At 26.7% G+C, this 16806-nt stretch overlaps 2 protein-coding genes across 3 annotated transcripts in view; one reads left to right on the top strand and one right to left on the bottom strand.

Annotated features, from left to right (window-relative positions):
• Positions 1–16806, top strand: part of LOC136084538 (sec1 family domain-containing protein 1-like) — a 52073-nt gene that overhangs the window by 2421 nt on the left and 32846 nt on the right. Inside the window, exons 1-4 of one of the 2 annotated variants that reach the window (XM_065804654.1) lie at positions 4673–4948; positions 12541–12631; positions 13164–13249; positions 14959–15080. The gene's annotated coding sequence lies outside the window, so the exon portion shown is untranslated. Of the gene's footprint in view, positions 1–4672; positions 4949–12540; positions 12632–13163; positions 13250–14958; positions 15081–16806 lie in introns of those variants that run through there. The other variant, XM_065804653.1, reaches the window with a different exon arrangement.
• LOC136085245 (histone-lysine N-methyltransferase SETMAR-like) lies at positions 2436–3101 on the bottom strand. Its single transcript, XM_065806534.1, has one exon. The coding sequence runs from the start codon at positions 3099–3101 to the stop codon at positions 2436–2438; it is 666 nt and encodes a 221-aa protein (XP_065662606.1).

Here is a 16806-nt window from a genome sequence, read left to right as displayed (position 1 = left end):
TCTTTCAATTATATAAATATCAAGCTGAATTAAGTTACACTTATTTGTGTTAAGCGTTTTCATTACGCAACAAAATCTCTTAACTAGGCCTGTAACCTGTACCTTGACATCTCTGAAAATAAAAGTTTAAAATTTAAAATTGATTAAAAAAAATTTTCCAGCTCCTACACTGGTGAATCCTCACGCATCACCTTTTTCCTTACACTATGATGTTATATGACTGAATAAAATATGATATTATTTAGCTGAATAAAGTATGATGTTATGTTGACTTAGCTGATAGTTTAAAAGCACAAAATAGCTGTTTAAAGTTTTTTGAGTTATCAAAACCATTTGCTAAATTTTTTCCGTATGCAATATGAGATATTGCTCATTAGCATCCAATGCATCATAAAACCCGTGGAGATTATCCAGAAGATTTTCTCCTACTTCTTTGAATAGTTTGAATAACCTTATACACTGGGGTTATAGTTATTTCAAAGTAAAATGTATGTTGAATTCAATATTGTAAATGTCAGATTTTATTTTTAAATAAAGTATTAACTTTGAAAATTTCTTTTATGATGCTTTGCTTTTATAAAGAAAATTGTTTTCGAAAATTGTCTATTTGTTAGCTTCGAAATAAGACCATATTCATTCCAGATAATGTTGACAGAGCCCTTATAAATTAAATATATAAGTTTAAATAAAATTTTGAAATATAGAAGAATAATTTAGAAGTAAAGCAATTTTATATATATTTTATTTTGTGACAATTATATATATATATATATATATATATATATATATATATATATATATATATATATATATATATATATGTATATATATATATATATATATATATATATATATATATATATATATATATATATATATATATATATATAGATATATATATATAAATATGGATAACATATGTACAAGATGTTATATATATTGTTATTTTTCTATTAGTTGTATTTTAGTAACAATACAACAATAGCGCTGTGAGTAGGATCCAATTTCACTTTAGATGATGCAGATAATGCAGAAACCTGGATTAGGTGCTTTTCAGCCAGTGCAGAATCAAAGAAATTAAAAGATGAGGTAAATGGTAGTCAAGATATAACTGATTTTTAGCATTAAAATAATAAACTAATGAAATGATTGTATCATATTCACAATAATTATATGAAACTTCATGCTTTTGTAACTTCGAAAAGTTGGCCAAAGTGTGGAAGATAATCTTATTGAAATGAGGTTGATTTTGACAGGATCAAATTTTCTGATCAGAGAATTAAAGCTCTGGAAATGCTGCAAAGTGAAGAGTTGCCTAAACTAGGATCATGTGTTGATTTTATCAGGCAACTTGAACAAATATCCTCTTTTAGTATACAAATCATCATTAAAAACATCATAGACTTCCCTTCAGTTAATTGTATTGAATAAAATAAAGATAAAATAAATAAATGCAAATGTTGAGATCTTTAAAACTACCAAGTAAGTGCCCAGCATTGGGTTAAAGTTATAAAAAATGTGGAAAATTGAACCACTTTAAAAATGTATGCAAAGAAAACATTAAATATAAAAGAAAAGTAGAGGAAGTACAGAATGATGATGCTAGTGTATATTTGATTAACATGAATGATACAAACTCAGAGATTTATGTAAAAATAAATGATTGCAATATAAAAATAATGCAATATAAAACAACCAATAAATATGCAATATAAAACAACGAATAAAATCAACATTTACAACTTCGGTAACACAACCATCTTAAGGATGATTACTAAAAGTAAACTAAGTCACAAAAATGCTATTTTATATATATAAGCAGTCTTAGCAGTAATTTTGAATTATTAAAAGACTTTGTCAATGAAAATAACAATATTGACATAACTATTTTGCAAGAAGTTTTGAAAATTAATGATTTTGCGGACAATGAGCTGGATAACTTTACTGGTCCTTTAATATGCCAAAGGATTTCAAGAGTTTGTGGAACTGGTGCTTTTATCAGGTAACCAAAAAAGTTCGTGCGGTTTTTCCGTATATAATAAAAACACACAAAACGACAAAAGTAAGTACATTTATTCATCAAAATAGTCACCATTAGCATCTAAAACCTTTTCCCAACGTAAAACAAGCTTATTTATTCCACTTCTAAAAAATTCTTGGTCCTTTGAATCTATAAAAGCTTTCAACTCCATTTCAACCGCGTCCTGGTCTCGGAACTGCTGTCCTTTTAAATGATTTCCCAGGGAAAGGAAAAAATGGAAATCAGTAGGGGAGAGGTCTGGCGAGTATGGTGGATGAGGCAAACTCTCCCAACCAAGGCTTTGGAGCTTGTCCTGAGTCACGCGAGCGGTGTGCGGTCTCGCATTGTCATGGAGAAGCAGAACTCCTCTCCTGTGCACCAGTGCAGGCTGCTTTACAAGCAACAGGTCGTGAACTCATTGCAGCTGTGCTGAGTAGACCAGTCTAGTAATGGTTTGGCCTGTTGGGAGCAGCTCGTAATGCACCACACCAGCTGTAGTCCACCAAATGCAGAGCAAAACCTTCCGCTCGTGGAGATTGGGCTTGAATGTATTTGGGATGGGGTCATCGGGGGACAACCAATGGTAGCAACGCTTGGTATTGTTGTACACAATCCATTTTTCGTCGCATGTCAATAAACGATCAAGAAAAGGTTCAACATTGTGGCGTGATAAGAGTGATGTGCAGATCGTAAGCCGTTGCTTCTTGTTGTCGATCGACAATTTGTGCGGAACCCACCGACTCAGCTTCCACGCTTTCCCAATCGCATGTAGATGCAGGCGGATGGTTTCAACACTCACAGCAAACCTCACTGCAAGTTCTTGGCAAGTTTGGCTGGAGTCAGACTCGACAGCGTCCTTCAGTTCATCCTCATCAACCAACAATGGGCGTCCAGAACGCGGCAGGTCTTCGATGGACTCATCTCCCGAAGAGAATCGCTGAAACCACTTCTGTGCTGTGCGTTCACTTACTGTACCTTCTCCAAATGCTGTGCAGATGTTTTTGGCTGCTTGTGTTGCATTCCTTCCAAGTTTGAACTCGTAAAGTAAGCAAGATCGAATAATCGTTGGTTGGGTTGCCATCCTTTCTTTACACAAAACCTTTCCTGTAAGCTCGTTACAAGCCTACACTATATATGCAGCAACTGCGCGTGACACACGCGTTCTATTACGCAACAAAGCTACTTGTCTTGTGCGATGTGGGTGTTGTAAAAAATGCTAAAAACAATTCAATTACCGAAAACTGCACGAACTTTTTTGGTTACCTAATATTAGAAATAGAATTACTTTTAAAGTAATTAATAATGGCATTTTAGAAAATATGGTAGAATCTATGGTAATTGAGTTACGAGAAAAATATAAATGGAAAATTATAAACATTTATAAGCCTCCAGTTCTATATTCATAATATACAACTACTTTATATAAAAGAGAGTCTTATAACACAATCAAATCAAAAATCAACAATTACTTTACAAATGATAGCCTTAAACTAAGTAAAAAAAATTTATTAAAAAAATTCAGATTGAATTAGACATTACAGCACCAGAAAAAAAGGTTGTGAGTAACAGGCGATTTTTACCTCAAAACCAGAGATTAGTAATTCTCTGGATGGCTGGGGAATTGCTCAATTTAAGAAAGCTTATAATGAGGTCACTATAAGAAGATCTTAGTTATCTTAGTAGATCTTTTAGTTAAAAAAAAGAGCGATAAAAATTCCTGTTAGATTGAATTGAACATACATACCCTTGCACAGTTTCCTAGTGTAAGGGAATGTATGTTCATGAGGAACTGGTATTACTATTAATGTTACTTTTAGTAAATGTTACAATAAATGTTAAGCGAATTCCAGATGCAAAGATATGGACCATTGTACTTGTATTCAGAGGATAAAAAAATCTTTACAAAGTGAACTAAAAGAAGAAAATGTTTTGAAACATTTTTTGGAGTGAGAAGACATATGGTCAACAATTTTTAGAACCTTAAGTTTGTTCAGTGACAGAGTATACCATAGTTTTCCCATATTGATTTTCGGTACTCTAAAAAACACTATTGTTTTAGAAGCAAATTAAAGATCATTACTTTACAATATGAGTTTACAGATAGCTGACAGTCTCTCTGATGTGCAAATCTGCCTGATAGCTAGGGGTGAGCAAAACCGGATATTCGGTCTGAATTTTTAAATTGGATTCGCATTTTAACAAACCAGACCAGATATTTGGTTTAGCTCACTTATAGTTATGAGTGAGCAATGTTCGGATTTTAACTGGATATCCTGTTAAAATCCGAATCCGATTTTGAAAATCCAGACCAGATATTCTGTTTTGCTCACCCCTATCAGATTTGATGCTATCAGTGATAGCATCATATCTGTATTTGACAGATTTGATGCTGTTTCATTCACAGGTTTGATCTTTTGTCAAATATAGATTTTATTTTCTATCAAAGCTTTTCGATAATTAAAAAAGCAGTTATGATATTACGTTTTATCAATTAGGATCAGGTATTATCTTTTTCCAGATATTTCCGGTATTCCAGATATTATTTTCACCTTTTAGTTTTTCCGGATATCTAAAACATTTTCCATACATACAAGTTTAAGTATATATTTTTGAAATATATTTGTTTTTTAAGCTTTTTCACTCATCACTCATAGAAAAAATATGAAAAGTTTGAAAATAAAATTAAAAACAACTCAGCTAAAAAAACAAAATTAAAAAGAAAATAAGGGAAAACATTTTCTGGCATTTTTGCGGATATTTTATCTAAACAATTTTCTGGATTTTTACAATATGACCTGGATAATCTATGTATGATAAAACAAAATAATTGTATTAAAGATTACTAGATTGTATTAAAGATTACTAGATTGTATTAAAGATTACTAAAGATTCTGCTGGAACAATGAACGATGGCTTTGGATATCTCTTGTATTGAGTTTGTTATTTATATAATAAAATTTTTTTGTAATATTTTCTATTTAATAATAATAAAAACTGTCATAAAAAAGTGCTAAATTTTATTCTTATTGTAAAAAAAATTTTCAGAAAATCTGCCCCAGCCCGAAAACCTTTGTAAATGTAGTAGTACTTCTACCGTCAGCAGGTTATAAGATATTTGATGTATGTACTTCAACCCCCGCAGCTACCTATTTTAGTATGACATCATCAGTGTGCATCTAATGCTGCGTTTATATTTGTATATATGTATATATATATATATATATATATATATATATATATATATATATATATATATATATATATATATATATATATATATATATATATATATATATATATATATATACTTATATGAATGCAGCTTTAGATGCACATGATAATATACTGCATTAGATAGCTGTGGGGGCTTAATATAATACATATGTTGACTGACTATCTTGCTAAAATATGAAAGAGAGTGTTGCTACATCAACTGAGATTCTGGGTTGGGGCAGCATAAATTAAATTTCTATTTTTAAATGACATTCTTTCTATAATCAATTTAAAAAATCAATAAAACAAATAAAATAAATAAACTATGATATTTTTTTTGTTTTGTTAAAAAACAACTTTGAAACTAAAAAATCATTAATATATAAATTTGCTATATACTTATATAAAGTTTAATTGCTATATTCATTAAAATATTATTGTCTTTGAACAGCTTTAACTATGCTCTTATAAAGCAATGTTTTAATAATCAATTATTCATATCCCTTTCGTAACAGAAAGCAAAAAATCCAAATAAATTTTTTTGCCAACCTGATGCTGGCTAAGTATGGCTTTCCTTTTTGTTTAAGATTTATGATCATGTGAAGTTTAAAATTCCCTTGTTTTCCCTTTGTTGAAACATTAAATGGTCATAACTAATAAATAAGAGTTCTTTTTTTTAATAAAATTTAAATCTAGTTTCAGGCTGCCATATGTCCCAGTACACTGGGACATGTCCCAGTTTTAAGCTCTGTGTCCCAGTGTCCCTTTTAAATGACCATTTGTCCCGGTCAATTTAAAATTATTAGACTCTTAAAAAATCTCCTACAATATTGAACATACCTGAAAATATTGATATGTGCATGCACATTGCACCACCTTTTACAATAAGAAACATTTTTTGTTATGTAAATAATTACTTGATAAAATTTTTCTGAAGAAAAAGAATTTTGTTTTGCAATGACTTAATCCAGTTTGTTTTTCTTTATCAATCCATTAATTTTTTATATAAAGAATGTGCTTAAAGTTCCGAGTAATACTCAACAATATGCCTATTTTCTGTAGCATATTGATGTTGATTTCTTTTTATTATTAATGCAGATTGATTTTGTAATTTAATTATTTGTTTCAGTTTGAGTACTTCAACAAACATGCCAAAAAGGAAGTGTCAACAATCTGACAAATTTACAAAAAAAAACCTATTAAAAAGGAAATTAAATTAGAAATAGTATTATGAATAAAAATTATTCTTAAAAAAGGAAAAAATGGATACAAAGCATTTCGTTCCATTTACAATTTTTTATATGAGACATGGTGGACAATCAACCATAAGAGATCATGTTAAATCAAGAAATTACATTTGTCCACATCTTCATCTAGAAATTTATTATCCTTTTTGATAATACAAAATTCACCAGAAGATATAATAATATATTCTGCTGAATCAACAACTTGATATTGAAACTGTTAAATAATATCAGATATTCAGTTAATTATACTGCACAACTAAACTCAATTCTATCATATTTCCAGATTCCGAAATTGCAAACAAGCAATCTACAGCAAGAACAAATGCAACTGTTCTAATTAAAAATCTATTAGCACCCTATTCCATAGAGATGATTAAAGAAGAATTACAAAAGGTTCTTTTTATGGAATTTCTACAGAATCAAGTAATCACAAATACATGAAGATGTTTTAATACTTATTCATTATTTCATGGAATGTGGTGGCCTAAAATTTAAATTCCTTAAGTTATGAACCTTGTCTATTGAAACTGCCAATACAAATATATTTGTGGAGATATATTGATCTATTATAATATTTTAGTAAAAAGCCTTTTGTGGCATTTCGAGTTGACAATACTAATACTAATTTTGTCAAGAGAGGAAGGCATGGAATAAATAATGTGTTTTACAAATAAAAAGAAACACTGTCTGCAAATATAGAAAGAGTTGGTTGCCTTGCACACATTCATAATACATCTTCTACTACTGCCAATGTCTTGATTTGTTAATACAGAATCCCTAGATTTTAAAGTTTTTAAATATTTTTGTGGAAGTAGAAAATCCCCCAAAAGCAATAATAGATTTTTCAAAAATCCATTATCAGAAGTATACACTTATTTTGTACGCAGTCAAATGTTTGAAAAACAAATTAAAAACTTGAAAAATTGATTATAACTGTTATTGAAGTAAAAAATATTTTGGAGGGCTTAAAAAATTGTTAATCAAATAACTGAAAGATTAAGTAATAAGTTTTTAGGTATTCAAATGTATCAGGCATACTATAAACTAAAATATGTATAAAAAAAATTACTGACACACAAAAAAGAGTTTGTAGAGAATTTTTTCGATGTTGGAATTAATAATTTTGCAAAGTGGTCAGTTCCAATGGCTAAATGTGTTGTTTTTTCATGGTGCTTTTCATTGTAGTATCCGAATGGGATGAGGCCTAAAAAACCATTACATGTGAAAAGGGTATATTGTTTACAAATTCAATTTATGAGAAAGTTATGTATTTAAAATCTTTTATTGATAAAGAACTATGTCAAGAATGGAAAATGGAAGATGTGTATGATAAATGGTTGCACTATTTCATAAGAACTAAAGAGACAGAAAGAAAAGGTAATCTATTGAAAATATGCCAATACTTGTTTGCCATTCCACAGCATAATGCGCATGTTGAACTTGTGCTCTCATTAATTCAGACTCAATGGACAGATGAACGCAATTTGCTTTCTATCAACACAGTGAAATGTATAATTCAATGTGTTACGATTTTTAAAATATCATGTAATGAACTTAGAATTATCTAAAAGAGGAAAAAGAGTTGCTATGAAAAACCAAAACATCTGAAAAGTACAACTATGCAAAAGTGAGTGTTAATGTCATCAGGGAGGGAGAGTAAAAGTGAGTGAAAAATATATGTAATAAAATGTTATGATAATCGGGTATGCCATTAGGTTATGTTGGGTTATTTAAATTTAGGTAAATCTCTAATTAATTTATAGTCTTTTTTTTGTAGCTTTACTACGTATGCACCCATGCCTTGTTTTAAATAAAAAATGATTAATGCATTAGCCTAACGTGAATTTGACGTCGTAAAATTCTCTTTACTTTTTTTTTTTTTAAAGACATTAACTTTTTTAAATTACTGCAATAGTATTAATTACCACAAAAGAAATTAAATATTATTTAACTCAATTTTTATTAATATTATTATGGAATATTTAATTTCTTTTGTAATTTTTTTTATATTAAATAATTAAATTTGATATTAGATTTAAAAAAATGTTTGATATAAACAAATTTTTTTCTTTTCTCTACATTTTTATAAATGAATTAATGTTAAGTTTTTTTAAATGATTATTTCTTAAATATTGAATTATGGCTTCGCAACTAAAAATAATTTTTTATTTAAAAAAAATTAGCGAGTAACAAATAAAAAAATTAATTTAATTTATTTACTTTATTTATTCAAGGTTTAATTTATTAGCGATTTTGTTGTGAAAGCAAAGATTATTTTTCTAAACACCATTTATGAAAATTATATCGCTGTATATATCATTTATCAAAAAATAACTTTTGTTTTGTGCAAATATTTAATGGATCCTCCGAACACGTTTATTTAAAATTTAATTTTTAATTAATAAAAAAATTGCAATAAAAATAAGTCAATTTTTTTTTTAAGAATAAATAAAATTATTTAAGGAAAGAATAAAGTATTGAACAATATTTAGTAATATTTTTAAATAAATTTGACAGTTAAATTGAACCCAACCATTAACTTCAGTTTTAAGTAACTTAAAAATATTTTTTTAATCAAAATTATATATTTTCAAATCAAAATTAAATTATATATATTTTTTAATCAAAATAAAGTTATATATTTTTATTAAATTAGTTTTAAATTATATATTTTTTATCAGAATTGAATTATATAATTATGATCTATGCTTTAAGCCTAAAGTATTAGCGTTTTTCAAGCAAAAAATCATTTCAATAAAATAAAAACAAAATAAAAATAAAATATAATATAAAATAAAGATAAAATAAAATTTACCTTTTTTTTATTATTTATTTATTTTTTATTATTAAATAGAAATTCAAGTAAATTTTTATATTGCAATCAAAAGTTGTATAAATATTCTTGAGCTTGCAAGATAGAAAATAAACCTTTTTTTATATATATTTTTTTAATGTTTTTTTTTACATTTCGTTAAATAACTTTGCATACAAAAAAAAAAAATATCGTCAACTATAAACTATTTTTTAAAAGTTAACATCTTAGATAAGTTTTTATATAGTATAATTAAGTTGAAACATCTGGTATAGTATGTAAACTTATCCTTATAAATTTCTTTATATTAAATTACAATATTTCTAGGGGTTATATATACCCTCGTTATTCAAGTAATATAAAAAACCGTTAAAAAACAAACAAATAATAAAACTTCAATGTAATGTGTTCTTGTGTCTTAAATAAGAAAAATAAGGTTTCCAAAACGATGGTGTGACATAGTCACCATCTTTTTCATTCAAACTGCCTTCATTTGGAGAACACTGGTGATGCTGTATTTCCAAGGATTCTCTCACTTTTCTCTTAAAATAGTCTACCTCTACTTTAACGATGTTGTTTTTATTCCAGCCAAAGGCACCATGGCGATTTCTGGAATGCCCTGCTATGTCCGAATTTTTCCATTTTCCCTCAAAATAATCAACACACAAATATCAAATATACAATTGTAAAAGAAAGTGATTCACACGCAATAAATTTTCTTAATCTCTCAATAACAAATAACAAATCTGGAACATATTTTTTAAATATATATCGCAAAGATGCAATAACTAATGTGCAAATAAAGCCGCATTCTTGTCATGATCTAAAAATAGTTTATGGTGTATTTAAAGGTTTTATTCAAAGAGCTTTTGCATTATGCAGTAAAGAACACATAAATCATGAATTAAAGTTTCTTACAGAAATATTTATAGAAAATGGTTATAATAAAAAAATACTTCAAAACATTGTCAAAAAAATAAAAAACAATAAGCAAAATAATCAACAAAACAACAACAATAACATCAAAAAACTAGAACTTAATTATATTTCTCTGCCATGGGTATCAAAATTAAGTAATCAATTAAAAAAGATATTTAAAAGTTCAGGCTATACTCCAGTTTTTAAATCACCAAAATATCTTCAACAATTAATAACTCAAAAAAACAAGCCTTGACTTTCCAACAACTCTTACCCAGGAGTCTATAAACTGGGGTGTTCATGTGAAAAGTTCTATGTAGGTGAAACAAAACTCAAGATTTCAACTCGCATTTGCCAACATCAAAAATATACTTTTGAGGGAAAATGGAAAAATTTGGCTGTAGCAGGGCATTCCAGAAATTGCCATGGTGCTTTTAGCTGGAAAAAAAACAACACCGTTAAAGTAGAGGTAGACTATTTTAAGAGAAGTGATAGAGCCCTTGGAAATACAGCATCACCAGTGATCTCCAAATGAAGGCAGTTTAAATGAAGACGACAGTGATTACGTCACATCAACGTTTTGGAAACCTTATTTTTCTTATTTAAGACGCAAGAGCACATTACATTAAAATTTTATTATTTGTTTGTTTGTTAACGGTTTTTTTATATTTCTTGAATAACGAGGGTATATATAACCCCTAGAAATATTGTAATTTAATATAAAGAAATTTATAAGGATAAGTTTACATACTATACCAGATGTTTCAACTAAATTATATAAACTATTTTGTTTTCTGTTAATAAATATTTCAATAAAATAATTAGCTGAACAAAGATTAAGTGTTGGTGGTTTTTATTCTTATTTGAGCTTTTTGTATTAGTAAATAGCGCTTATATCTAACATAATTGTCATTTAAACTTTTGTAACAAACTTTTCTACATAATTGTCATACAAAAGTTAATGTGGTTTTTTATAAAATTAATTACTTTTTTTATCTTACTGTTTATAGAATAATTGAAAAGTTAAAAAATGACAAAAAGTCGCTTACATAAAGTTGTACAATTTTACATACAAGGCGTACATAAAGTTGTGTTATGCGTATGTAAATTGCTGGTAGCTTGGCGCTTTAAAACAAGGCCTGTGCATCACACAAAAAATTCAAATTATTCTGTTGAACAAAATGCTCCAAAATGGATCACCATTAGGGGGAACGTTTGCAGTTGGAATACCAATGATCAATCACATTTTGTTTTTAATTTTTTCTGATGATAAAGCTATTATTATTGGTAGAATTTTATTTGAATGTGTTGTTTTTTTGTCGGGAGGAAGGGGAGGGGGCAGGTTGTGTTCTCGTTTGGTAGTCCAACATTTATGGCAGCCCTAATCTAGTTTAATATATCATTGAAGATTTTTTTTTTATCAAGGTATCTCACAAACCCAAATTTTATATATTAATGCACTTAGTTATTTATAGAATAATTTTAAAGTATAATACTTAGTTGGTTTGTTATACAATATTAGAAAGTAATGTATAATAATCTTTTTATACTAGATTAATATATATATTCTAATATATAAACATTTTATTAGACTAGGGGTGAGTGATTATTACTATATTAAATGTTAGCTAATGTAAATCTTAAATAATTAGCTAATAAAATCCTAAAATGACAAATATATTTAAATATATTATTTAGTTTTATTGTAAATGTTATAAATATATTTTTGTCTGCATAGAAAATCGGCTTCTATACTTAGCTAGTTTGGGTTGAATGCATTGGTTTTCTTTGTCAAAATAGAACAATTTAAAAAAGTTTTCATTAGAAATCCTGCAATATTTTAGTGTTATGGTTGACTATTTAGGAGATATATATATATATATTTTTTTATTTGTATATATTTATATTTAGATATATATATATATATATATATATATATATATATATATATATATATATATATATATATATATATATATATATATATATATATATATATATATATTTAAACAACTTTAAAATGTGTTCTACAATTTTGTAGAATACTTTTTAAAGTTGATGAAACACAGTTTTAAATGAAAAAAATTTTTGTAAAGTGATTTTCTACTAATTTATATATATATATATATATATATATATATATATATATATATATATATATATATATATATATATATATATATATATATATATATATATATATATATATATATATATATATATGTATATATATATATATATATATATATATATATATATATATTTATATATATATATATATATATTTATATATTTTTATTAGCACATGTAGGCATGTTTTTTATTTTTAGGTTGTTACATTCTGATAGAGATGATATAAATGATGTTCCAGCTGTATATTTTGTTTATCCATCAGAAGAAAACATTCGCAGCATATGCCAAGTAGTTTATTTATTAAATTATATGGAAATAATTATGGTTAAAAAAACTTGGAGACATAATTTATGTTTGATTGTTTGATTTTTATTTAATAAATGACTGATTGAGTTTATTTCACTTACACAGTAGCTAAGTATTCATTGCTAATATTACATCATACCATACAAATTGATATCATCAACCCTTGGAATTAAGGTCGGCATTTGGCAATACCGACCTAAAAGTGTTTGAGGTCGGCAAAAAATTGCCAAACTCGTTTCTGTTTTATGGTAAGACCTTTGTATCAAATTTTTTTTGCCGACCTGCTGCTGACCTCTAAAAGATTGAGGTCGGCAAGTTATTGCTGACTTCATTTTTTCTAATTTTGAGGGTTGTATCATGCAGTTGTTTTTGCTACAGACCTCTTGTACACAGACATCCATGACATGATGTTAGAGTTTTAAAAGGGTTTTTTTTTGCAATATTTTATACAATTTTATACTATCTATGTGGTTTATGTAATATTATATTATATATATGATATATTCTTCCATAGGATTGGATGGATTTGAACTCCATTGCTGCATATCTTTTGATAATTACGGTCAACAGTTGGGTGAACTTTATCATATCTGTTCAAAAGTACAAGAATATTCTTAGATAAAATTTATGCTGTAAAATGATCAATTCATGATTTTACATTCTCTCGTTTAAATTATTAATTAATAAAAAAAGTTAAAGTGGTCTCATAGTGAGTGAATAATCAATTCATGATTTTACATTATGAATTGATTTTACATTTTAATAATAAAATATAAGATATTAGAAGTATTGGTAATGAAGATCTACGAAAAGGTGATTCTTCTCCTCGACCAAGAAAAACTCCTGTTCTGAACTTTAGTGCTGAAAAATTGGTAGACCTGATATCATGGGAGTCACCGGTTTATGAACCAGTCTTAACTACCTCTCTAACAACTTCTGAAATTAATGTGTTTTTATCAAATCCTGCGCAGGTGCCGATTTAGCCATGTCATGGACAATCTGTTGAGCGTTGTGTAAAGCAAGTTACTGAAGCTTCAAGTAGAGTGTACACTCATGAAAAGAGAGAAAGATTTGTCTGAGAGAAAGATTTGTCCGTTAATGCCTAAAAGTAATAGTAAACAAAACCTTGAAAGTTTGACACAAATGTTTTTGTATTAAGTTTATAATATTTATTGAAACAATTCTGTTTTTTTTAAATATCTCTCTGTATTTCTAACATCAATACCAATAAAACTATTATGCAATGTTAAGCCAAACTATATTTAAAATACATTGAAAAATATTTTAATATTTATAAATTAATCTCAATCTAATTTCACTTTAAATTAATATGCATATTAAAATTTAAATTCAAAGTCTATTTTTGAAATAAAAATATTTCTTTCACATTCTATATAAGTTCTTAAAGAAAATATATTCATATCTAAAATTAGTTTTAGTCAACATTTATATCCCAACTGATATTTATCAAATAAAGTAAAAAAAATCTTGTTAATGTTTAAGTAAAAACTGGGTTTTTTTGAGAAACCATGTCAAAATTTTATTGAAATATAAAAAGTCAAATCAGTTGAGCAAAAAATTTTTTAGCTCAAATTTTAAAACCATATTTGGATTCTTCATCAAATTCTGTAACTTTTAGTAACTCCTCATTTTTTTTTTTAAAAAAAATCCAAAATCAACACACCCTATTACAATGGTGTAGAGGCATTCTCCCGAGACCTGGATATCTTTTGTCAAATTATTAATTATAATAAAATGAAGAGCTTCACTCCATTTCTTTATTGAGAGACAAAGCTTAACAGAGTGAATTAATAAAAGCTCAATCCACATTACGTGAACTTCAAGCAACTTGCTTTGAAGTTATCTGTCACAGCTGGTAGAATTTTTTTATAAAAAAAGTTTCCTAGCAGCCCTTCACAGATTATTATTGTTTATAGGCACAATATTGCTCTGATTTAATTGTTTGAAAAACACCTTTTTGAAAAAAGTTACTGTTAATTACTCAATATCAACATTAATATTACTAATAGTAACACTCACTTAGATTTAGCCCGAACACTTCACACATTTTTTTTTTTAGTATTGAAAATAATAATTAATCAATGAAACAAAAGATTACATTAAAATAAAAATAAATATGTCAAGTCTAGAGGGAAAAAAAACAAAACAAGTAAAAATAAATATTTAAAAAGAAAAAACATGAAAAAACATTAAAAAATATTTTTTGGAAAGAAATGATTCAGTTTACACTGTGCAGTCTATTAATTGATAAAAATAGTTTTTCATTTATAATTTTTTTTTGAGTTTAGGATTTGCAAAATGGAATCTATGAAAAATATTATTTGAACTTAATTTCACCAATTTCAAGACATCGTCTCGAAGATATTGCAACAGCAACATTGCAGGCAAATTGCTTGAATTGGTTGCAAAGGTTTTATTCATTTTATTTGTTTTTAAAACTTCATTATATTTGTATTATAATAATAAAATTAATTTTAAAATCTACCCATTGATCTTTTTTATGTTGAACCAGTGTGTTATACTATGTGTGTGCTGGAGCCCTGTCTTGATAGAAGATGTTTTATTTGGTTCTTCCATATAATTGTCTTATAAATGAATTCAAAAATGATTCATATTTAACCTCATAGCTAGGTCTTTAAGGGGAAAACATCCACATATGCCTACTGCCCATTGCAAGCATTTTTTGCACTGGTTGTCTTTTTGTATTGATTCATTATTGACAGGATAGGTTTCTTATTGAAATGTAAGATATAATTAATTATTAAAGCTAACCTTTATTTGCTGAGCCTAGAATTTTTTTTGCTTGTTCTAAATATGTTATTTTTATCATACATCACTAAGCTTTGATAGTTTTTCAGATAAGGCATGTCAACAGTGTCACCTGTCAGCTCCTAGGCTTTCATTATTTTTTTCTATGAAAAAGAAAAAGAAAACACCCATAAATTTACTTTTTATTTGACAAGTTCAAATATTTGCTATTTGATGATTTCTAACACTGGTTTTCAACCCATTTGTATTTGAATCAAAATTAAAAATATTGAAAGTTAATAAATTAAAATTTTTAGAAAATAAAGTACTATTTTAAAAACTTTTTAGTTAAAGGGATCTCAAAGTGTTGAGACAAGTTAAGTTTATATCTTAAACTGTAGCAAATAAGTTAATTAAACTAAAAGAAATTATTTATTGAGATATTAACAAAAATAATTTTCATCTTTTTTGTACATTCACAATTCTGTTTCTTAGCCTATTTTTAATTAACAGTTCTGCTGAGTTTTTTTTCTATAAAAATGCCTCGTTTTTTAATAAATGATGTGTTCACCATAGAGGTTTTTTTAAACAATATACGTTCAACCTTGGGTTTGCTTGTTTCTTAATTTGCAATTATTATAAAACTTTTTCGCTGCAACTAAAATGTTTTAGTTTACAAAGCCTTTCACTTCTCAGATGTCATATTTGACAATAAAGGAAAACTGTAATTAAACTTTGATCTGGCTTTTCTTAAATAGTCACTTTTGATAACAAAAACAGTAATTTGTTTTTACCAACTAATTTATTTTAATATTTTACTATTTCCAAAAATATTGTTTTTGAATTTTAGATTTTAATAGAGTCTTTTTAACAACCTGCAACCGTACTCACTTTTCTGCTCACTTCTCACATTTTTTTAGTATGAAAAACTTTTTATACTTGAAAAATAATTCTAATATTAGTAGCATGTTAGCAAGTTATCATTGAAATTTAAAAAATAAAAAATTTTTTTATTATACCTAATATATTAAAAATGGAAATACCCAAACATTAAAATATATTTTAACTTTAACTGAATTGCTTATTTTAGTTAAAGTTTCATTATATTTTTGATCAGATTTCTTTTTAAAAAAAATCATTAAGCTGGAATTCCTTTTGCAAAAACAATATGGCATTAAAAATAAAAAGGTTTTTTTTTTCTCAATATCTCAATAGTAATTTGTTTTGGTAAGTTTAATTAACTCTAAACTTATTTTCTATATAGTTTTTGCAAGATATAAATGCATACTTTTCTCTTTAAATATGGTGAATACTTAGCAATTATATCAGTTAGAGCAATAACTGAGTAAAATATTTAGTTGTCAATAAAATATTTAGGTGTCAAAAAA

This window comes from Hydra vulgaris, chromosome 09 (genome assembly GCF_038396675.1).
Source record: "Hydra vulgaris chromosome 09, alternate assembly HydraT2T_AEP".
Taxonomy (NCBI): domain Eukaryota; kingdom Metazoa; phylum Cnidaria; class Hydrozoa; order Anthoathecata; family Hydridae; genus Hydra; species Hydra vulgaris.
Note: the sequence above shows the minus strand (reverse complement) of the source record. Positions and strands in the feature narration are given on the sequence as shown.